This window comes from Myotis daubentonii, chromosome 13, assembly GCF_963259705.1.
Source record: "Myotis daubentonii chromosome 13, mMyoDau2.1, whole genome shotgun sequence".
Lineage (NCBI taxonomy): Eukaryota > Metazoa > Chordata > Mammalia > Chiroptera > Vespertilionidae > Myotis > Myotis daubentonii.
Genome location: NC_081852.1, coordinates 56148351 through 56172237, shown reverse-complemented (window position 1 = coordinate 56172237; position 23887 = coordinate 56148351). Strand labels below are relative to the sequence as shown.

Here is a 23887-nt window from a genome sequence, read left to right as displayed (position 1 = left end):
TGTGGGAAGCACCGCCCCGAGCTGGAGCTGGGATTTTGTTTCTCCTTCCCCGATCGCCGTCAGTGTGTTTGTGAGTGAGGCGGGTCCGGTTGGCACCTTGGTTTGGCTGTTCTAGAACGGGTGCAGCTCGAGGCCTCCGTTTCACGTCTATAAATGGAGGCAATGACTGCATCGTCACGGGGCAGCTGCGAGGGCTAAATGCAAAAGCACCAGCACCGGGCCCGCCACCTCACACAGGACACAGTCTGTCCGGTTTCTCCCTCGCCCTTCCCACAGGGTTTATCTTAGGGGACAGAGAAAACTTGAGATTCCAAACGTAGCATTTCACCCCCAGTGGCAGGCGGAGACCGTCAGTGTAGTCTTTGTGGGCAGGTTCTTACGGCTTCACACTTGTAGGCACCCACGGCTTCAGGCAGCGTGTGGAAATGTCACCCTGCGGGGTGAGGCCAGCTGCTAAGCCTCACACTTCAGCATTTGTAGAGTCTGTAGCATTAGGGAAAACGGGGGGCGGAGGCGCGTGCAGACAAAGTCCAGAGGTGCTTGGAGCGTGTGTCACCTCAAGACCATTCTGTGCAGAATAGACGGCCATTGACACACCACACAGGAAGGCGTGAAGGGGGCTGCCCATGGGACGCTGGGCCTGGAGTCCTCGATTCACTATTGTCTAAACTGAGTAGGCAGTGGGGGGACCGCTGGCAGCCTCGGGGGCATGGGCCTTGTGGGTGACCCCGAGTAACCGTGAAGAGAGGCGTCTGGGAGGTGCTGTGTCTAAGTCAGTGATGTGAGCTCCCCAGCAAAGGGCAGCCCCTGACTCAGGCACCTTCCTCCCCGCCGGGTGGTTCTGTGCTGTGACTCACCTGACCACCGGTTAGGACGCGAGCCACAGCCGGGGGCAGCGTGGCTGGTTGTACAGGACTCAGGGGCCCCAAATCCGCTGAGCCAGGGACAGTGTGGCAGGGATGTGGGGATGACGGCGATGGTGACGAGGAGGAGGATGGGGAAAGCAACATTTGTGTTTGACATTTACTGCGTGCCAGGCACTGAGCTGAGCACTTCCCAGCAGCCCTGGGAGTGGGGGCGGTCACGGCGCTCCCCATCTCACCGATGACGAGGTGCGACCCTGAACAGCGTCTGCAGGCATCTGAGTGATGCCGCTGGAACGCAGACCCAGAGGTGTCTGCAGAGCCCGGGTTCCGGACACGGGGCTGCCTACTTCCGGTGCAAAGTGTGTGGATCTCGCTGTTCCCTCACTTTTTGGGAGAAAATAACTTTAAAAAGACTTAAATGGCTCCGTTTACTTGATGCAGTTAAGAATTAAACTGGTTGGCTTTAGCATTGCTGTCACATCTGCAATAAACTTACGTGATGTTCTGGTAAAAATAACTAAGCGAACAGACCCTAAGATCACCAGCTTGGGATGGCATGGTTGCGGGGACAGTTTGTTATTAACATGGCTTCGGGGAACCATGTAAGACAGCCCCACTGCCCTGCAGAAAAATCGGGGGTCGTGTAGTTTTCAGCCGGGAGCTTTAGGGTAAGGTGTAGAACAGCGAGGCACGAGGTGAGGGGGTGGGAAGGTGCTGTTGAGAAGAGGATGTGGAGCGTGAGAAGGGATTACGAAGCAGGGCTATGGATTTTCTGAAAAGGGGAGGATTATCATCTGGCACTGGGATGAGTGAGGTAGTCTGTGGATGTATAACCCCCCAGTTCCCGGTCTCCTGAGCGAGAGCCCATCTAGGAAGGAAGGGATGCGGGACCAGCTGTTTGCTGAGCTCCAAGCCTCTGTTGACCTTAGAACAACTTGGCTGGAAGAGAAGCGACTGGGTGTATATTTACTGTTGAGCGTACTTTTCCTTAGGGCGTCTGCAACCCTATTAAAGATGAATAGAGGGTGTTATTTTCATATGTTTCTGCTTAAAGTCTGTTTGGGCAAGTGGAGGCTGCTAGCCAGTCGGACATCTACTGCTTCCCCCCGCCCTCCCCCCAAACGCACAGAAACTCGGCCCCTTTAATGTCCCAAAGGTAAATTAACATTCCGCTGAGTTTGGAGCTTGGGGCCACACCTACCTCAGAGATATTAGTGCTTATCCTTTGGGGATGGGGGTAAGGGGAGGGAGTTTTTCCAAATGACTCAAGTGAAGAGTATCACTTTAATTGTTCGTCCTCTGGGAACTCCCCGAGAAGCAACGTTTGACTGAAGGAGGCCAGGCAGCATTTGGGGTGATTTCTAGAATGTACCCGTGTTTCCCTAAAGTAATTAGACTTCGTTTCCTCTGGCTGTAAAGGTCATGATACAAACGGTTGCCTTTTCCCCGCCCTCATTCTTGTCTCAGGGCCCCTCCCTCCATCTTCAAAATCAGCAAAGGCCATCCCAGCCTTTTTCACATCCAGGGCTCTGCCTTCCTCGTCTCTCTTGCACTTTTAAGGGCCCTTGTGGTCACACTGGGCCCACCTGAGTAATCCAGCATAATCTCTCCACCTCAGGCTCACCACCACAGTCTTATCTGCAGAGGCCCCTTTGTCATGAGATATTTAGGTTCCAGGGATTCCAGTGGAGAACTGGTCAGGCGCCATTGTTTTGCTTACCCCCAGTCCGGTTTCTCCCGAGCATGTCTTGGTCTACATGTTGGTGTGCCGTGAATCGTGGAACTCCTCATTCCCCCTGGCTTCCCAGAGGCTGTTAGAAGGCACAGAACCAAATGCATAGCTTTCCTGTAGCTGGGGGTATGTGTGCGTTACCTTTCTGTGGCCACGGATTCCAATCCCGTTGATTTTTTACGTTGATTCTGTTGCATCAAAGCTACGCCGGAGTGTACCTCACACTTCTTTCTGAAGCAAGAGAGGGTCAGGGCATCAGTAATTCAATGGAGCCATGCTGGGTGCCCTTCCCAGCCCAGGGTTCCTGAGCCGGCAACTTGGAGCATCTTAGGCTCTAGGAGGAATGGGGGCAGCTCCTGTCACTCACTCCTGAAGGTGGAGGTGCCTGCAGGATTCCCCACGAGATAAACCCACACCCTGTCGGGCTGGCTCTCCCGGTGAAAGACGTGTTGAACATCTAGATTTTTATTTCTCTTGGTGGCTCAATGTCACACAACCGATCGCCCAAGTTGCCCTGCAGAAATAGAAACGCCGAATGGGATAAGATGTCCTCTTCAGGAGTTCCAGCGTATTTGTTCTCGGCTGCTACCCCATCAGAAAGCTATTGGAGAGTTTCAGCATCCTGAAAACCTCCCATGTCTTTTCTCCCTCCATTTCTTCCCATAAAAGCGAGCACCGCCAAAGCTAGGTTTCTACACTAATGGACAGGCTGTAGTGTGGATAGTACAAAGCAGCTTTATTGACGTGGCGCCGCCGCGTAGGGTTGTTGGCAATGTTCCGTGCTCCCGTTAGGACTTAGAGTCTGTGGAACCGGGGCATGAGGCTGTGCATGGGAAAGATGGGTTGGGGAGGGAGGCGGCCCTGGCCGAAGGGCTGCTCTGGGGTATCCGATCAGAGGCTGCCAAGAGCCCTTTCTAGGTTGGAATGGATGCCCTCGCCAACTACCATAACTTGCTTTTCACGTGTGCCACGCAGAGATGAGCTGTCTGGCCCGCCAGCCTCTGCTGATGTTGATTGACGGCTGTCAGTGTTCAGGCAAGGTGTCTGTGTGAGGGATGCCGAGATGGATGGGATGCTGCCCCGGCCTTCCCTCAGGAGCCGCTGCAGTCTGATGTGATCAGAGAGCCTGAGGAAGCCGCCTGTCTCTGCCCCGTAGCCTGCTGTCACCAACCCTCGCCCTGGAGGGACCCCAGGCAGGACGCATGGACGACAATGAGGCATGCCTCTTCCTGGGTCCCCACATTGCCTCCTCCCAGGAGCAGGGGGCGGGGCGCGGGCACTTTCTCACAGTCCTGGGGGCCAAGCGCAGAGGGCAGTGACCAAAGCCTCCAGGGACCCACGTGCCTGGCCAGGAGCTGCCGAGGAGCCAAACGAGCCACGTGGTTGGGGTTCCTCAGGGCGAGTGGGGAGCGGGCGTTTGTTCAGTGGGGTGTGGCCTCTCAAGTATCAACATCGAGCTGAGCAGGGGTTTGGCCGCAGAGCCCTTCCCGGCCCAGGAGACAGGCATCAGGCGAGTCTCGAAGGCTTCAGAGACCGCAGGGTCCTCTTTCCCAGCACCGTGGGCTGCGGTCTGGCTGAAGCACCAAGAAACACGCCCATCGGCGAGGCTTTACTCATCCCAGCAGGAGTGGGGACCCCTGTGAAGGGCCGAGGAGCACACGGTGTGCGGGGCTTGGGGCATCTGTGCAGGGGGCGTGGGAATGAGGCCTTTGCTCCCGAGTGGACATGTCCTCCCAGACGGCGGGAGGACCTGGGCTTTCTGAGGGGCGGCCTGAGCCCCCAGCTGCACAGCCTGCCCCCCCACCCCCCCGACCCCCCCGGGGAAATGCTGGGCCTTGCTCCGAGCAGCCAGTATGCGCAGCCCAAAGTGGGGAACAGCAAGGCCAGAAACCATCCCCTGCCAAATGGATCTGATAGAGGCCCCGGTTTGCCCATGGCTGCCTTGCAGATGTGCCCTCTCCAGGGGGCTGGCGGGGAAGGAGGGTTAGGTAATTGACTGGACACAGAGAGAGGGAGATCTGCTTTGTGTCACTGCAGCCGACAGTGACCGGACTGCGCTCCTGCTTCGTCGGCCCAGGTCTCATATTAGCAGCGTGTTTTCCCAATTATTTTCATTCTGCATAAGAGATGAGCAGTATTAACAAACTTACTGACGTTTCGTCATTGTCAACCTATGCCTTTTCCCCCAGAACCCCTGAGGGGGGCAAAAATAGCTTTTCTTAAAACGCCTTTATTTGATGAGCTCATGCGACTGAGATGCTTTACTACGCCAGGCCACAGGGCCCCTGGCCTGGGACGTCTCAGATTCCTGGTGCTCAGAGTTGCCGACTTCAGCCACAGAGGTGTGGCCGGTAGGTGTATGCAGTACAAGAGCCAGCAGACGATAGACGGAGATGTGTGTTTCTGTGTTTGGTGTGTGTTTTTTGTTGTTGTAGTTGCAAGGGCTTGTGGGAGCTCCGGACCAGGGACTGGGGAGAAGAGATGGAGGGGTGGGAAGTAAGAGTTCATTGTAAATGTGTTTTCTGGGTTCTGGGGAGGCGCTGGGTGTAACTGGCATTGAGGTCCTACAGCAGCCATTGGAAACACGCACCCATTTCCGGGTGAAGAAACTGAGAGTTGGAGACGTGAAAAAGCTCCCTAAGGCGCAAGAGCCCGGAAGCCGGGCGGGGCTGGGATGGGACACGGGTGTGCGCCACTGCGGGCCTGGCACCCTTTGCTCCCTCTCCCTGGCCCGCTGAGGAAGCTTTCAGGAGTGATAGAGGCTTGGCTACCGAGACGCCAGTGCCCTCGTGCTCACACTGGGCTCCGAGAAAAAATACTGGGGATTTCTTACACAAGCAGATTAATCAGGCATCCTGTCCCAAGGCTCTGGGCTTCTCCTGTGTGGGCAGTGGTTGGTCCCAGAGACCCTTAGTAAAGGGGAACCTCGTTCGATAGACTCATCACTCTCTTTAAAAAAAAAAAAATTATTGATTTCAGAGAGGGAGGGAGGGAGGGGGAGAGAGAGAGAGAGAGATGATGAGAAAGAATCATTGATCGGCCGCCTCCTGCATGCCCTCTACTGGGAATACAGCCCACATCCCGGGCATGTGCCCTGACTGGGAATCCAACCGTGACCTCCTGGTTTATAGGTCTACGCTCAACCACTGAGCCACGCCGGCCGGTCCATCCGCACCGTGCGGCCCCTGTTGTGCTTCTGCGTTGCGTTCAAAGTGCTCCTTGAGGCTAAGTCAGCGCAACGTTAGGAAGCAGGCTCTGACGAACAGTCTGGTCAAATAGTGGCAGAGGGAGAGTGATGAGATGTTTGATGACTTAAAATCCCAGATAACACGCCTTCCAGGGCTGAGTCATGGGCATCGGCAGTTCCTCCCAGGGAGGGCCATGTGCCACCACCACCGTGTACGTGGCTCTAGGCAGGGCCTTAACCTCTTCGGCCCTGAGCTTGTAGGTGCGATGAGGGCGTCTTCTAGAAAAATCGTGGTTTCTATACTCCAAGGAACCCCAATGCCATGACTCACATCATATGTAACGGCAGAATGCAACCACGGATGAGAGAAATGCTAACGCTTTGAAAGCAAGTGGGTTTTTTTCTCCCCACGTAGCTCCGAGTGTCCCATAGGCCAGCGGTCGCCAACCTTTCGGACCTCAGGGACCACCGCTGCCATAGACCATATTTCTGAAGTGGGAGGGAAATCCAAGAGCTTGGCGAATGAAGCAACATGTTTAGGAACTCTGGTTAATTAGTGTCAGAGCCCGGACCACATCCAGGAGCTCACGGGCTGAGTCCAGGGCTTTGGGAAGGTTTTCACCTGTTCGCACTTTTCCTAAAATGTTAGGAAATCGGTAGTAAATGGTGTCCCCCCGGCTGTCAAGGCCCCTCTGCTGTTTGAGGAGACGCTCCTCCATGTTATCGTTACAATCGCTTTTCTGCTTCCAGTGGGCAGCGCGCTCCCTTTAACGTGGGATTTCCTGCATCAGCCACGGGGTCCTCTTCCACAGGTTCCCCGAGGCCAGCGTGGCGTGGGCGGCCTGTGGCTCCTCTCTAAGCGTGGGGACCCTTCCCTTTCAGAGGGAGATAGCTTTGTCCATGAGTGACTATTCAATTTCATTTTCGTTTTGTCCCAGAAAAAGCATCGTGTTCATCGCTGCTGTCGTCATGGAGATTTCATGTCTCCCGAAGAAGCCCCATTGTGGGTCTTCTTTGTGAATGCCACGCGGGATGTGGAAGCGTTCTGGCTTGGGTCGCTGCAGCCCCGGCGGGGAAGCCATTCAAACCGGCTGCGGCGTGATTCCTCACCCCGGGCGGGCAGGGGGAAGCGTGCAGAGGGGCTGGCCTGGATGGTGGGGGTAGGAGGTAGCTGGGGCTCAGGCTGTGGTTGCTAATTGGACAGATAAAGATCTGGGTCCTAACAACCTACTAGGGCAGTGGTTCTCAACCTTCTGGCCCTTTAAATACAGTTCCTCATGTTGTGACCCAACCATAAAATTATTTTCGTTGCTACTTCATAACTGTCATGTTGCTACTGTGATGAATCGTCATGTAAATATCTGATATGCAGGATGGTCTTAGGCGACCCCTGTGAAAGGGCCGTTTGACCGCCAAAGGGGTCGCGACCCACAGGTTGAGAACCGCCGTACTAGAGACACTTGGCTCTCCACAGCACCGTGAACCCAGCATGATCCACCCCAGCCCTCTACGTTCCTTGCAGACCTGTCCTCCGTGTCTGCCCCCACAGCACCACTGTCTCCCGAGGTGTCCATGCCCTGATTCTGCGCCCCCCCCCACCCTTTTCCAGTCTTGACTTCTGTTTGAGCGATGCCCACCCCTCAGTGCATCCTTTCTTCCTCCCCTTACGACCCTCAGTTCTTCCCTTTGGTTCACCGCTGGTGGCAGCCTCCTAAGTAGCCATTTCTCCCGTCCTGGGCCAGTTTCCTGCTCTCCCTGTCGCTGCTAGAACAGTGATGTCACAGAGTCAGCACTAAGCAAATCTTTGCTGAACCATTGAGAGATGAAAGAGGCTTCCTCATATGCAAATCAGATCTTGTTGCTTCTCTGTGTAAAATCCTTCAGTGGCTTCCACTGCTTTTCAAGTCAAGTCCAAACTCTTGGGTCTGTCATTCAAGGCTCTTCGCAGCCTCACCGGGCGGGGGCCATCTCCCGTCACTCAGCATTTGCACCCTGTGCCCTGCCATCCCCAGCGAATGACAGACTGTTTTCTGGATGGTGCTTGTGTGAAAGGTGGTGATGGACAAGGATCTCCGGCTCTGTAATCGGATTCAATAGGGTCCCATTCCAGCTCTACCTCCGGGAAGGTGTTACTTATCCCCTCTTTGCCTCAGTTTCTTCATCTGTAAAATGGTGCTCATGGTATCACTTACTAAGGCTGTTGTGAGAATCAAATGTGTGAATACAGCACTTAGATCAGTGCCTGGCACGTACAAACACCACATTATGGTTACCCTGAGGTGATTATGAGTGTGGTTACTTCATCCTATGCCTCTTCCTTCTGCCTGGAATACCTTCCTCCACCATGCCTCATAGGCTCTACACATCCTCCAAGTCTCAGGCCCAGTGCCACGGCCTCTCTGAAGCCAGCTTGTGTAGCTGCGTCATATTATACGCTTAAGCTGTGGGGATCAGAATGTGTGGCTTTAAATCCTGCTTCTAGCCCTGACCAGTGTGGCTCAGTTGGTTGGGCATTGTCCCGTGCACCGTTTCTATTCACATGCCCAAGTTACGGGCTCCATCCCAGGTAGGGAGCATGCAGGAGGCAATCAATCAATGTTTCACTCTCACATGGATGTTTCTCTCTCCCCTTCTCCCTTCCAGTTTCTCTAAAAATCAGTTAAGAAAAGATTTTAAATCCTGCTTCCTACGACTATTTTTCTCTAGTCCAGGGGTAGGGAACTTTTTTTCTGCCAATGGCCATTTGGATGTTTATAACATCCTTTGCGGGCCATACAGAATTATCAACTTAAAAATTAGCCTGTTATGTTTATTCAAACATTTAATTAGCTCATGCCTTGGCAGGGCCAGACCAAATGATTGCTCAGGCCTTATACATTCCCCACCCCTGCTCTAGTCTAAACTTGCTAGGCTGTGGTATTCTTATCTATAAAATTAGGGGAGTGAAACAATAGTCCCTACGTTGTTAGAGTTGTTGGGAAAAAATATAGTGTGTAAAGACGTACCTGGCATATACTAAGTACTTCATTCATGTTAGCATTTTTTATTAGCAGCCTTTCTTATTTTTTTTCTTATCAAGAGCTAGCCACTGTATCATTATAACCTTTCCACACGTTTCTCTCAGCTTCTAGACTGCGAGTTATTGGAGTTCAGGGACAGGGAACTTATCATTAGATCACAACACTTGACACATCATTCTGTCAATGGAATGGACATGAATTCAGCTGCTTTGTCAATATGTGGAACCGTCTGCCCACGTTGCTTTAAGAGATTTCGGGGTGGGGGCACATGTGCAATATAGAGATTTTGTAACATAGGAATCTATACCTGAAACCTATATGACTCTGTTCATCAGTGTCACCCCAATAAACTTTAATTTAAAAAAACATATGAAAAGAAAGAAAAAAGGAGATTTCAGAGCACTGTGAAGGAAGAGCTGGTAAGGGAAGGAAGTGCCTCTGGGGGAGGATTGGAAGGTCCTAAAAACCGGAAGTTAATTGGAGCTACACCATTTCCTTTGGGCCAGAGGTGTCTGGGGATGGGGAGGACACCTGCCCAGCCAGCGCAGGAACTGACTCCCCAGCCATGACGCATGGTTTATGGGTGGATTGACAGTATCATATACTGGTTCTTAAACAGGGTTGTGCTGGGAAATATTTAAAAACTCTTCTCCCAGAACAACTAAGCCCTAGTTTGTGGTGTGTGCTGATTACTGTGGTGTAAATATTCCCACCGAGGCCGCTTACAAGCGACCACTGCAATTCCTCACGAAATTCCTGAAGATGTACCCGTCGGCCAGTAATGAGCGGGCTCCGTCACGCAGCTGTGTAAACTTCTTCAGTTGTTGTCTGTGTAGAATGCGGTCCTATCCGGTGATCCTGTCTCCAAACAGAAATGTCCCGGGCAGCCGGGTCCAATTGTGAGGGGACCGTGGGAATGGCAGTGTTTTAGCGAAGCTGCCTGCGTTCACCGTTACCTTGAAACTCCCACCCCCTCTGCTGGCTGTGCTTGTCCGAGGGCCAGGATCGGTGCTGCTGATCTTCTCGCCAACACCAGGCTGCCCAGCGTTCTGCTCGGAGCAGTACATACAGTTTTATCCTCTGGATCGGGATTGTGCCCGGTGCGGCAGACTGACTCAATTAGCCTTTCGTTCCAGAGTCCAATTGTGAGTCAATTCTGAGGTTGTTAAGCAAAATGAGTCTGGTGGCAGTCGCCTCGCGCTGAGGGACAGTCATCCACATCGCGGGGCCGTTCGGTTAATAATAGTCTCCTCGAGAGACCACGAGAAGCGGGAGACACGTAGACAGAGCGACCTTTCATCCGTCTGGAGGTGGGGGGCGGGGAGCGCAGGGCTGCCAGGTCAGAGAGCCGATCGATCCGGTGGTGTGCACAGCGGGAGCCGGAGCTGCCTGCCCCGCAGTTGGCTTTTGCAAAGTTAGAAGCCCGGGACGGCGAGATCATTAACTTTCATGACCAGGAAAATACTTCTGAATTAACACTCCGTCCAAGCTGGATGCCGTTGGAGCCAGCGGGGTGAGCCTGGGCCACCTCCGGGGATTTCCTCCAAAAAAATAAATCCTTTAGCCGGGCTCCAGGAAACGGCCAGGGTCTGTGCGCTCCAGCGTGTTCAATTAGAGGCAGAACACGCCAGCGAGGCTCAGGCTGCGGGGAGAGCGCCAGGCGCGCCCACCTGCGGGCCTGAGTCTCAGATGGAGGGTTTTGTCGAGTCACTTAGCGTTAGCACGTGGCCCTGCTGGGAAGCCACATAACGGGCCCCGCAGAGAGGGTCAGGTGCCGTGCAAAGCTCCAGCACCTGCCCCGGGGGATCCACAGCGATGGAACCAGGCCCACAACATACGGGAGTGCACAGATCGGCACAGGTGGGTGGGAGGGGGGAACAGACACACCTTGTTTACAAGGGTCCGAGGAGCGGCCAGTCTCCCAGGAACACTGCGCAGCCTCTGCCGTGTGCTGGGAACCTTTCGATCCCCTGCTCCTTAAAGCCCGCCTGTGATAAAGGGACACAGATGTGCTTCCTGCCGGCCTAGGACAGACCTTGGTGATCATCCCACATCCTACCTTGCTCGGTCTGCTCGTACAAGATGCTAAGTAAACACAGTTGCTTGGGTGGAAAGAAGTGAAAACAGCACTGGGTGTGTGGGCTGCCCACGCGGGGGGAGCGAAGGAGAAGCAAGCGGAGACAACCGTTCATTGTCGGCCGTAATCGCCGGAGAATTTCAGTTCTCTGGCGGCCCATTGTGTTCTGCACATGGATGCAGAGCTGCTGTCTGCTGAGATGACCTCAGAAGGCCCAGCTCAGGCAGGACTTCTCCAACAATATCCTCTTCAGACTGAAAATCAGCCAGTTGGTCACCAAGAGGCCTCTCCGCCCCCTTCTCCTCCCCCAGACCAGAGTGTCTGCGGCCCCTCTCCACGCTGGGTCTCTGCGACTTCACCAGCACCCAGCGCATCTGGGGGTGGGGGTGGGGGCCTGGCTGGCCCCCAGGGAGTCCCCAGATTGCAGACATGCTGCATTTTGATCAGTAGACCCCCGCCCCCTTCCACCCCGGCACCACTTGCACCTCCAGCAGACGCATCACCCCCAGGGAGAGAGAGTGAAACCAGGGCCTGTCCCTTCAGGTGCAGGAAGGCAAGCTCTCCCCATGGCCACTTGGCTGGAAGAATCCCTGTCCCCCCCCCACACCCCACCCCCTGGGCTGGTGGGTGAGTGATGACTTACAGGACAGATACGAGGAGTTTTAACGCCAGTAGGAATTTCGGGAACAGATGGGCTGCAGGAACCTATTTTGATGCCAGGGACAGGGTTCTGTGTAAAGTAAATATTTTTCCAGCGTGGATCTCCGGTGAGGCTGTAGGGAAGCAGATTTCCTCAAGATGCAAATGAGTCAAGTTAGAAATAAATATTGAATGGAAACTGCAATGCAGCTTAGTTTCTCCAGTTGTGGGCCCCCAAGACTTCCCGCAGATAAGCCGCTGCCGCCGCCCAGGTGGGCGAGGGCAGGGGCGGATGGAGAGGAGGGGGATGTACGGGAGAGGTTGCTTTCATTCTCAGACTTCGCGTTTTCTGTATTTTTTGGGGGGGGGGGGGGGCGGGGTGGAAAACGCGTAACCACAAAGGAATCGAGCAAAGTTATGTCTGTCCAGAGACTCGGGATATTATTTTAAAAATATATGATTATTGATTTCAGAGAGGAAGGGAGAGAGAGATAGAAACATCAGTGATGAGAGAGCATCATAGATCAGCTGCTTCCTGCACGCCCCACACTGGGGAATGAACCTGAAACCCGGGCCTGTGCCCTGACCGGGAATCGAACCCTGACCTCCTGGTTCATAGGTTGATGCTCAACCACTGGGTCATGCAGGCCGGGCGAGGCTCAGGCTATTTTAAAGCACCCTCCCCCCTCTCTTCCTAACCCAGATCTCGCCTGGCGGATTTTTTCACCAACTGCCAGCCGGAGTCCAGGTCTGCCAGCAGCTGCCTGAAGGAAAACTACGCCGACTGCCTCCTCGCCTACTCCGGGCTCATTGGTAAGACTGGGAGGAGCAAGATGGGAGGAAAGGCTGGTTTACAAATACGCAGGGACCCTTCCCGCTGTAGCCGCCATGGCCTGTGAGAGCCACAATCTCCCAGTGTCCCTCTGTGCTGGGGTTTTGATGTCAGACCTCTAGGACTCACCTGTAAAAAAAAAAAAAAAAAGGCAAAAAGGAGGCTAATGGATTCGCAAAGGCAAAGGCAGGGAGCAGGATTGTTAAAGAGCAGGCAGACAGCAGCGCAGTAGGAGAAGCGACCATGTGGAACCAAAGTACGAAAAGGCCTGCTTAGGGAAGAGGAGAGCGCGTCAAGCCAAGGAAACTGAATCAGGAGACTTTGGAGAAAGGGAATTTGGAAGTCGTTCATTCTGGGGAAATCCAAAGGCTGTTTCCCAGAAATGGCCCTTTGGAGAGAAAGCCCCTGAGTGCTGGGGTCCTGATCACCATTCATAGCCTCGCGGATGCGGCCCCTGGAGTGCAGGGGGCGACTTCGCCTCCGTGTTTTCCCACGAATAGACTCAGCAGCAGGAACAGTCTTTTCTGTCTTTCAAGACCTGAGGCGCGAGCAGACCCGGTGCTGGGCGCCTAGGAGACCAGTGCGATTGAACGGGCACTGGTGGGTTGGCAGAGAGCCAGAGGGAGGCAGATGTGCCCCTGGGTGGGTGTGGCAGGCAGGAGGGCAGGCGGCTGCTCCAGGGACCAGGGCCTGGGGAGCCTGGGTGACAGGGCTGCTGCATGATTGACATTTGGGAAGGAACACACTGTGCAGGCTGGGAGGGGAGGGAGATCGCGGCTGTCAGAGGCGCGATGGCTCAGCCAGGGTGTGTGTTCCTGCCAGGATCGCACACATCACCAGGCAGAAGGAACTCCTCTTGCTCCCCCCGCCCCCCCGCCCCCAACACAACAGCACAGACCAAATTCTGTCACCAGCGTGTCCTCAGCAAGAGCCATGGGAAAATCAACAGAGGGACTTACACAGGGGTATTACAGGTGTCTGCACACATGTCCCCTCCTGCATGCCCCCAACTGGGGATCGAGCCAGCAACCTGGGCCTGTGCTCTTGACTGGAATCGAACCCGGGACCCAGGACCCTTCAGTCTGCAGGCTGACGCTCTATCCACTGAGCCAAACTGGCTAGGGCCCCACTTCTTTTGAAAGGATACCTGTGCTGTTGGGTTGTTGACCGTGTTTATGGATATGTCCAATGTGTATCATTTCCTTAAGTCAGTGTTCCAAATTGGCATTTGCTCTCTTCTTTTGTTAAGTTAGTCCCTAGAAGGGATTCCTTCTCAACTACGGCATTCTAGGTTTAAGGAGTAACAGAAGTAATTAAGGCATGCTCATTGTACAAAGTAAAGAAACGAGCAAACAGAGAAGCCCAAAGGAGACAGTTCTAAGGAGCTACAAGTCCACTCCCAGGTGTAATTGCTATTAACACCTCAGGCCCATCCCTCCAGGTACACACGCTCATGAACTCCGCCTTGAATGGCTAGGCAAGCTGTTACATGCCTGAGGATGATGAAATCCTCTTCTCTTGAGGGAATAATCGGTCGAGGCAGTGCATTCTACAGACCAAAACCTATTTCTCCGTTGGGCCCGGATCCCTCTTTCCACACTGGTTATTGCGTTCTAACTTCGTTGAGGACAAAGCTGGCTCCGACTTTTCCACATGTCAGGGACCCACCGTGGTGCCAGGCGCGCTTAGTAGGTACATGTCAACCTCTTTGCTCAGTTGCTTTCTCACCAACAGAGCTCCCTCTCTGTTGTGGGTCGAAGGTCTCATCTCAAGATATAATGGCACATCACTTAGTTCAGGTCAATAAGGAATGTACGGCAAAGAAGATGTACTCTGGACCCAGAAGAGCTTACAAAGAAAAAAAAAAATTTTCTGTTTGTGAACCAACTATATCCTGTGGACCACTGACTACTTATTTCCACAAAATGTATAAAAACAGAGGGCTTCTTGGCATGAGTTGGCATCGCCTGGTGTGGGCCACCCAGGAGAAGGCATTCGGGTTGTATTAGGGAGAAGTGCACTGTTTATTTGTGCCAGTACAGAACTCACCAGAAACACCACGAGCACAGGAAGATGTGGGCAAGAGAGACCACCCAGTATTTCTTCTGGGGCTTTTGAGGGCTGGTGAGACAATGCTCTAGGAGCCATCAGCTTAGGGAGTCTCCACTGTTGGCTTCCAGTTCCTCCACAGCTTGGAAGACTTTATTTCAGTGCGAGGGCGTCTGGTGAGCAGTGGCCTCCTCACACAGTACATTCAGGATGTGGGGTGATCCGTAACGATCGCTTCGAAGCTTCTTTTGTTTCTCGGAAGAAGCCATTTGCTGCCGAGGGAAGTAGATTCAACGTCCTAAAAGGATTTTTAAGATACGTAAAACCAGTTCTATCTGTTTATGAAGATTAATGACATTCTCAAGAAAATGCAAGGGATTTGGCAACTCAGGCATTCAAAGTTAATTCTCTCCTACTCCAAGACATCCATACCATTTGTGCAGGAAAAAAAAAAGAAAAACCGCCCTAAATGCAGCTCAAGGAGTTCCGTTATAATTTTTTAAGTAAATGTGTAAATTATTTTATGTGCTCGAGATAAATTGCCGGGAAAATGCACTGCTTAACATAATTTCCCACTCTGCCAACACAGGGTTTGCAATTATCCACGGTGCATCCGCCCTGAGAGAGCATTTGTTTCTTTTCAGGCTGTAGAAAAGTCCTTATCGTCAGGCAAGAATAAAACACCTGGTTTCTACTCCTTTAGGTACAGTCATGACCCCCAACTACATAGACTCCAGCAGCCTCAGCGTGGCCCCGTGGTGTGACTGCAGCAACAGCGGCAACGACCTGGAAGAGTGCTTGAAGTTTCTGAATTTCTTCAAGGACAATACGTGTCTTAGTAAGTCATTTTAAAAATAGGAAACAAACACGTTTTCCTCTCTTGAGTTCAAGCCCTACTTCCGTGTTTCTTGTGTCCGTTCTCTCTCTCTCTCTCTCTCCCTCTCTCTCTCTCGGCACAGCCATTGGCCACACTGCCTAATGCAGCAGGGAACACAGCAAATGATCAGCTGGGTGCTGCCAAGACAGACTCCAAAAACTCGAGAGAACAAGAGATTCTATTAACTGAGGGTCCACTGTGTGGGAAGGAACCCTTCTACCCACAGATCAAAGTTTGATCTTGGCAACCAGCACAACATCTGTTCCAAATGTTCTTAAAACCCGAGTGTAATATACAATGTGAGATGCTCAGACAGATTAGGTGGGGTAGGCCCCTAAGGGCTCTCAGAGAAAGATTAGAATGTCAACATCAATAGCCCCCATGATGTTTCACGTTGGCTCAGAGGAGAAGCAGCAATTCCTGAGTGAGAGAAGCTGGCTGTGCAGCCGGGAGGTTGGTTATCTCGGGAGGTGGAGATGAGCACTTGGTGAGGGGGGAGGGGGTGGAGGAACCTCTAGGCAAATGGGAAACATTTCCCGAAGGGAGAGAGAGATGGAGAGGAATGTACGGTGAACACCATTCATCAGACGAACTTCTAAAGCACTGTGCCAGGTCTCCCTTCTAGCCACTGAGGTGTGTGTGTTCCAGGTGACAACTCCACGGAGGTGCTTGAGTACCTCACCCACATGTTGTGGCGGCCACTGTGCTTTTACTGGGTGCCTTCAGCTTACTCTCTAGGGAGTCTAATACCATATATGCATTATCTCACTTGCCCTAATCTGCACAAGAGGTATTATAATCTCTACTTCACAGTTGAATAAATGGCTGGTCTTCACGTAGACCAGTGGTTCTCAACCTGTGGGTCGCGACCCCTTTGGGGGTTGAATGACCCTTTCACAGGGGTCGTCTAAGACCATCGGAAAACACATATATAATTACATGTTGTTCAATTTGTAACAATGAAAATACATCCTGCATATCAGATATTTACATGACGATTCATAACAGTAGCAACATTACAGTTATGAAGTAGCAACGAAAATAATTTTATGGTTGGGGGTCACCACAACATGAGGAACTGTATTAAAGGGTCGCGGCATTAGGAAGGTTGAGAACCACTGACGTAGACCATCCATGCCAAAGATAGGATGCAAAACCAGAGTTCCTGCTTCTGCAGCCCCCCGCCCCTAAGGAGTTAGTGTCGTGCCAGCTATTGAAGGGCCCATTGGACAAGAACATATACCTGAACGTCAGGGACCAGCTATGATTCCTGGTGGCAGGTGTGGACCAAGTTTTTAGGAATTAAGGCCCAGCAGTCCCTCTGAGAGCCCTGTCCTCAAGGGACAATTTCTCCAGGAGGCGCTGCTGGACGGTGACTGCTTTCTAGAGCCTTAGCTAACCGCTTGCCATGTGCACATTGGAAAGGCTTCCAAGTATTGCTTTCCCAATCTCCTCATTGTTTCGAGAAAAGACAAATCTAAATGATGAGGATTTTTAGTCATGTGGCTGTGACCATATCATTAGAATAAAAACAAGCTTTGAAAACTTAAGTGAAATTCAAACCCACAAAACTAGTCTCAAGTGTGGAGTCATTTGCTGAGACACTGGGCATACTATGGACCTCTTGTTTGGTCTTGACGTTTCACAGAGAAACTCAAGTTGTCCCTGCATCATAATATTTTGGTGAAGGGGAGAATAGTCCGGTATCTTATTGCTAATGACTTTGCAATAAAAATAAGTGCATTTGGTCTTCAACAGGGACCAAGGCCAGCCAGAATTTTTCATACTCATTCCATTTATACTTTGTTTAGAAGGGGCACAGCCTACCAAAGGCACAGGGCTGTGGATTCAGTCTCTGCCAAGGCCCTCGAGTAGAAGGAACTGGAACTTGTGCATGGCAACCCAGATGCAATAACCCAGTTCTACTCTCTTCAGATTAACCAACTCTTCCCCAGACTCCCCTGTCATGAACACCACTCCGACCTATTGTTTACTTCTGGTTATTGTGGGGGAAACAGTTAATTTTACATCAAAGTGCATGGCAGATGTTGGGGAAAGAGAGATGAAAGAATGAGCTGAAGGTGAAGGTGACTGTTACTGTCACTCAAGTCTGTCTTTTGACGCCACCTTCCCCTCCCTGGACCACTTCATCTAAACTGCACCTCCCCATTCCCACCCAGGGCGTCCTGCACCCCACCTGCTTCCTTTTTCTCCAAGCATTTCTCACCGTCTAACGTATTATATATTCTCCTTGTTTCCTTCCAAGCAGAATGTGACCTCCAGGAGGGCAGGGACTTTTGTCTTTCATTGCTGTCATTGATCTTTGCAGCATCCCTGGTGCCTGGCACTTTGTAGATGTTCCGTTGACATTTGAATGAATGAATGAATGAATGAATGGGCAAGTGGACAAACAACCTCCCCAAGTGCCAGGGCAAACTCACTGAAAAGCACAGGTAGTTTCAATGAGTGGCAAAGGGTCTCTTGAATCTGCATGTCTTAAGAAGAAAAAGGAATGTTTTGCTGTTCTTTTGTTATTGATGCTCTGGGTCATTCAAGGAAACCAGTCCCCCATATACCTTTCTCTACATTCCACCCCCTCGTTGGGCTGTATAACATGGCCAGAAGCAGAAAAGGCATTTATATTAATTTGAAGCTGTTTCCTACAGCCTTGAAAATGTAAAGTTGTAGAAAACAGGTTTCCAATTTTCTGAACTTAAAGGATAACAATTTTAGAACAAAATGTCACTTCTAAAAGGAACATTAGGCTTAAATTATTCTGTCTTGTATATCGAAAAATGCCAGCTAAGAGTCAGATAGTAACAATTTGCACATTCAGGTCCCAAGTGGAAGAGTTTGATTTCTTATACAATGAATATGAAGTAAAAAAATTTCTAAATCCAGGCCAAATCCCCGAAGACCTGATTAAACTGTTTCTTATTCATTTGAGGGGGAGGGGAACAATACAACCAAAATACTCTGGCCATGAAAACAATCTAATCCCATGAACTTGTAATAAGCTTTTAAAGTTTTACATTTTCAACTTTTCATTTAAGCATGGCTGCTTCTACCTAATTATGCTGATTTTGTTTAGAAGACTGGGAGCAGAAAGGGAAAACAATAATCTCAGTTAAATTTTCATTAGATTATTGCTGAGGTTCGGGGAGATTTTTCTTCTACAGAAACTGGCTGCATTTGTGCTGTGAGCATTGCCAGTCTCATAGTAGGTACTCTGTGCTGGGGAATCACATATTTTTGCTCTTCGATTTCACTGCCTAACAAATGAATATCATTGCCACCGAGTCTTCTCAGTCCCATAGTTAAGGATGTTATACTTAAAAAAAAACAAAACTAATGAGTTTGCTTTTGGTACAGGATTTTGACAGAGCACAAAGGTTTTCTTGGAAGATGGGACAGTGGTTGGGATCCCAAAATAACAGGTCCAAGGCTGGATTTCAAAGGGCTTAACCAATGAGTATTTCAGGGCAAAGGACCTGGTGCATCGATCAGAACAGCATAGGTGTGGGTTGCAGTTGGAGCATCCAAGTGTCCGGCTCAGTGTTGAATGAACGAATTGATTTTTGAACCTCTGACCCAGTGGCTGGCTCTCAACACACGTAGGCTAGACAGTTGGGTGGGTTTTGTTCAGGGAAGTCCAGTGCTCCACTCAGAATTTCTAGGCGGCCTGTCTGGCTTTATGTAGCTTGTCTGGTACATTTGCTGCTTGACTCTGAAATTGGATTTCCTCCTGTTTTACTGCAGAAAATGCAATCCAGGCTTTTGGCAACGGCTCTGATGTCACAGTGTGGCAGCCAGCCCTTCCAGTTCAGACCACCACTGCCACGACCACCACAGCCTTCCGGGTCAAGAACCAGCCCCTGGGGCCAGCGGGGTCCGAGAATGAGATCCCCACCCACGTGTTACCGCCGTGTGCAAATTTACAGGTAAGCGCGGGGCTGGCTGTCGGAGCTCTCGGCTGGCGCCACCCAGGCTAATTCTCTTCACAGCCAGGCGGCAAACGATGCCCAGGTTGGAATCTTAAAAGTGCATCTTAACCGTGATACGTGGAGATACATGGGAAGTGCCACAGAGTGGAGAGAAAGCTGGACTTTGCCATTCATAGGGGGTGTGGCTTTGGTCAAGGCTCCTGCGTATGTATCTGCCCTGGTGTCCTCGCCTGGAATATGGTGTGAGGGCTGGGCATCTGGGTCCTGAAGGTTTTCATTCGTGGGGTCCAGCTAGATTGGCTGTGTGCATATGTATTAAGCTTATTCCGTGTTTTCTACAAAACAGTGGCATATTGAAAAGAAAGGAGCTTTTAGTTTTGTCCCCAACACCGCTGCTTAATCGGAATGATTTAAAACTGTGTCTAGCCCAGCCGGCGTGGCTCAGTGGTTGAGCGTCGACCTATAAACCAGGAGGTCACGGTTCAGTTCCCAGACAGGGCACATGCCCGGGTTGTGGGCTTGATCCCCAGTGTGGGGTGTGCAGGAGGCAGTCGATCACTGATCCTCTCTCATCATTGATGTTTCTCTCTGTCTCCCCCTCTCCTTTCCTCTCTGAAATCAACAAAAATGTATTTGAAAATACAATTGTCTCTAAAGGGGAACCAGAGGCAGAGCTACCAGTGAAGCGTTAGCTCACACGTGGAGCCCCCTGGGGCTTGTCCATCTTGCGCAGTGAGAGGATCTGTGAGCAGCTGCCCTGCGAGGACAGTCCAGCGGGAACCGCCCAGAGGCCTCCCTGGGGTTAATCCCGACCTTCCAGGGCAGAGCCACACCACACTCACAGTGGCTTCTTGACTTTCGTCACAGCAGGGTGTTTATTCTGCCCTTCCATTGATTTCCCACAGCAAAGAGCAGTCAGCTGTTTGTAGGATGGTACATACTCATGTGCTCACACAGTATTTTCACGCGCTTTCCCTCTTTGCATGTTACGCTCCTGCGGCTGCGGGGGAGATGCTATTACTGTGGTCCTGCCAGGCTGGTTCTTTCATTCGAGGACACGGGCTCAGCGAGGTACCACTTTCGCTGGAGCCTGTGGAGCTGGTGGGTCACAGACCCCGCGCTGGGGGCTCAGGAGCCTCGCCTTCTTCTCAGGGCTCTCCCTGTATTTGGGGTAGTGCTGACTGTGTGGTGACTTCTGCCTCCTGCCCTGTGCAGAAGGGGGCATTTGCCAAGCACCACACTGTCACACTTGTCATACTTCACACTCATTGCTGGAGCACATTGTCCCTTCTCTCCCCTCACTCCCCCTAAGGGTCAGTCTGGCCGGAGTGCTCCCCAGCATCAGGGCCTCTCCTAGCCTCAGCTTCCTCATCTGGGAGTCCAGGGGCTGGCCTCGCTGCTAGAGTTGTGAGGATTAAACGAGGTCATGCATCAGTGCTTGGGGCACAGAGAACGCTCCAGAATGGTGCTTTAGAAATGTCCCAGGCAGTGCCACTCCTATATCACTGGCTACTTGGGTCCTTTACAACAGTAAACAGATGCCCGTGTTGTGTGTGCATGGGGTGGGGTGCTATGCCAGGGAAAACTGGCGTGTTAGCGCTCATAGGCGTAGAGTGTGTTTAGCTTTTTCAAAACATTTCACCTGCTTTGTGCCCTTTATTCCGTACCAGCCCGTGAGTCAGGTGAGATAGACATTCGTCCCTTTGACAGACAAGGCCACTGAGGCAGGGAGAGGCTGGCGATCCACCCAAGCTCACACAGCAGTGCCCTGGCAGGGCTGGGATTTTTGGATCCGAAGCCACTGTGCCTCGGCCTTGCTCCCAGGTCACAGACGTTGGCCTTATTCCATGGCCTTGGACAACCTGGGTTCCTCTGAATTAGGAATGGACAGAGAGGAGGAAGTGAAAACTAGAAAAGGAGGTCATGCAGCATTTGTCTTTCTGTGTCTGGCTTACTTCACTCCGCATCATGTCTGCCAGGTCCATGCGGAATCTGAAAAAGGAGTGTCCTGAGAAGCAGGGAGCAGAACGGTGGTTACAAAGGGGTGGGGAGGGGGAAGTGGAGGATGCGGGACAAAGGGTACAAAGTTCCAGCTACGCAGGATGAGTAAGTTCTGAGGGTCTAATGGACAGCGTGGTGACCACAGTTATCGCATACTGTATTCTGTGCTTGAGATTTGCTCTAAGAGGGTAGATCTTTGTTCTCACAACCCCCCAAATGGTTAACTTGATTGTGGTAAACCTTTCACATTGTATGCGTATATAGAAGCATCCCATTGTATGCCTTGCCTGTATACAATTCTTATTTCTCAATGATAACTCAAGAAATCTAGAGGGGCGGGGGGTGCAGAAAAGACGAGCAGGAAGAAGCTGGTTTTGAGAGAGCCGTATGCCTAGTTCTTCCTGAAGACGGTGATGCACGTGACAGGACAACACAAAGCTCATCCTTGGGCTGGTTTCCTCCCGCCACTGTTCCAGGAGACAGGGTGCTGGGGAAGCCCTGAGAGTTTGCCAGCAAAACTTAGTGCAGCTTGGTCATCTCTTCAGGATGACTTAGATTAAGAATGGTGGAAAGAACCGCTGGAGGCCAGGGCTTTGATCAGGGGATGAGCAAGTGATGAGAGATGGGTCTCAGCCCATGAAAATGAGGTCCCTGGCGCTGAGTCGGGACACCTGCTCTGACACAGGGCCTCCACGAGATGTGTTCTCCCCGTCTGTCCTTCCTTCGCCTGCCTGGCCGTCTCCAGGTAAATCACCATTTGCCTGAGGGGCCCAGAAATATCTTCGATGGGCGTTTGCCCGCCGCATATGTCATTACTCAGAATAGAACCCGCTTGGGACCCATTGGTAACAGATTTGGAGAAAGTCAGCTATGTCTGGCAGCTCTAAAGTTCACCTCCCCCGAGAAGCACCCTCTTGTAATATTTTATAATGTACAATAATACGAGAAAACTCTCGGGGACTTGAGTTTCTGTCTTAACATTTGAGATAGATTTCCCCCTTGGAAGGGAAGCAGTAGAATAAACATTTTCAAAAAGTCAGCTTCGAAGGGTAATTATCAACACACCAAACCCAGTTCTGTTTGGGGAAACGGTGGCCTGGGGTGCGTGCGGTGCACCCAGACTCATCTGTGGTTGCTATGAAAGGCTCTGCTTTACAAAAGGAAAGTTGATTGATTCGTATGAAATGTCATGGAAATGTCCAAGGGCCGGCTCCCTGAGGTGCTAATTGACCAGGTTTTGGGTAACCCACCACACTCCCGTGTCGGGATTCATTGGCAGTCGTATTAGTAACAGGCGTGACACAGGCTATGCTATTGTTGGCACATCCCTTTGACTCTGTACAAAATGGTCACATGAGAAACAAGGCAATATTTAAAAGCCTACCAATTATTTCATCTTCTGCACGCTTGAGTGGTCTGGTAGCTGGAAAAAGCTCAGGATACGCAAGCCAAGTGGATTGTGCTTGTCATTTATATGAAGTAGATATTCGGGGGAGATGCAAGTATTGGAAAGATCTCTCTTTGGCATCACTACACTGTTTATCTCCGGTGGCATAAGGTGAAGACCACTCAAAGTGGCATTTGTGGGCCCCCGATTTCCATGGTCAAATACGGTTATAGAGACTAGGTAATACAGGCTTGGGACTAGGGCTTAGAACCCCTGAGAAGTTTAACTCCCTCTGCTGCTTTCCTGGAAAGAGCTGGGAAGGGTGATTGAGAGGAGAAAGCCTGATAGAGCAGGGCGTACTCTCAGGCCTAGCAGGGTGGGTCTGGGATAGTTCTGGGCAGTGTGTGAGCTCTGTAAACAGTGCAGGCCATATTCAAAGTCAGTTGTTTTGTTTGTGTTGGGAGCCAAATAAAACATATCCGTGGATGAGACGTGGAGGACCAGATCTCAAGTTCAAGTGCTGGCCCCTGTCCTCGTGGGACTTTTAAAGCAGCTTTCTCAGTCATAAAAGATGTGAGCAGGGTCCCAATGGATGGCCTTTGCAAGAATGCTTACTGCTAAGATCAGCAATGCAGAGGCCAGCTGTCCCCTTCCCCCTCAATGATCGCATCATCTGCTTTGGTGGTCAGGCCACGCTAGCTCTAGGGGTCCCTCAGCTGGGTCACTGATGGCCCTCTGTGGGCCACGGGGTGGGCACCGTTCTCCAGCAGAGGACCTACAACATCCACTGGATTTCAGTGTGAGGCCACACCTCCCTGGGCTCCTGGGAAAGCCTCACTCCAGGCCCTTCTTTTTCCAGAGTACAGTTTGGAGCTTATAGCAATGAGCTGGGCCCTTGTAGGCTGCAGCACCACCTTTACGGGTTGATAGGTGTGGAAAGGGAGGCAGGATTTGCCCATCTTTAATACCTAACACAGGTGACTCCTACATAGAATATTTGAGTATTGAATTTGAATATGGAATACTAGAGACCTGGTGCACGAAACTCATACACGGGTTGGGTCCCTAGGCCTGGACGGCCATCAGGCTGGGGCCTTCCTTCATTCCGTGCCACCCCCTGGTGGTCAGTGCATGTCATAGCGAGCAGTTAAACTCCTGGTTGGTCGAACTCCTGAGAGGACAATTTGCATATTAGCTTTTTATTATATAGGATTAGCATACTGCCTTAGAACATTGAAAACAATCTCTATCTGAAACAAGACGTTGCATCCTGGAA

The 23887-nt window shown here is 51.5% G+C and overlaps 1 protein-coding gene across 4 annotated transcripts in view; it reads left to right on the top strand.

Moving 5' to 3' along the window:
- The window catches only part of GFRA1 (GDNF family receptor alpha 1), a 178289-nt gene that overhangs the window by 137227 nt on the left and 17175 nt on the right, over positions 1-23887 (top strand). For all 4 annotated transcript variants that reach the window (XM_059661528.1, XM_059661529.1, XM_059661527.1 and 1 more), the window contains 3 exons: positions 12225-12334; positions 15106-15240; positions 19039-19220. In XM_059661528.1, the coding sequence (XP_059517511.1) occupies positions 12225-12334; positions 15106-15240; positions 19039-19220 (427 nt within the window). The remainder of the gene's footprint in view (positions 1-12224; positions 12335-15105; positions 15241-19038; positions 19221-23887) is intronic.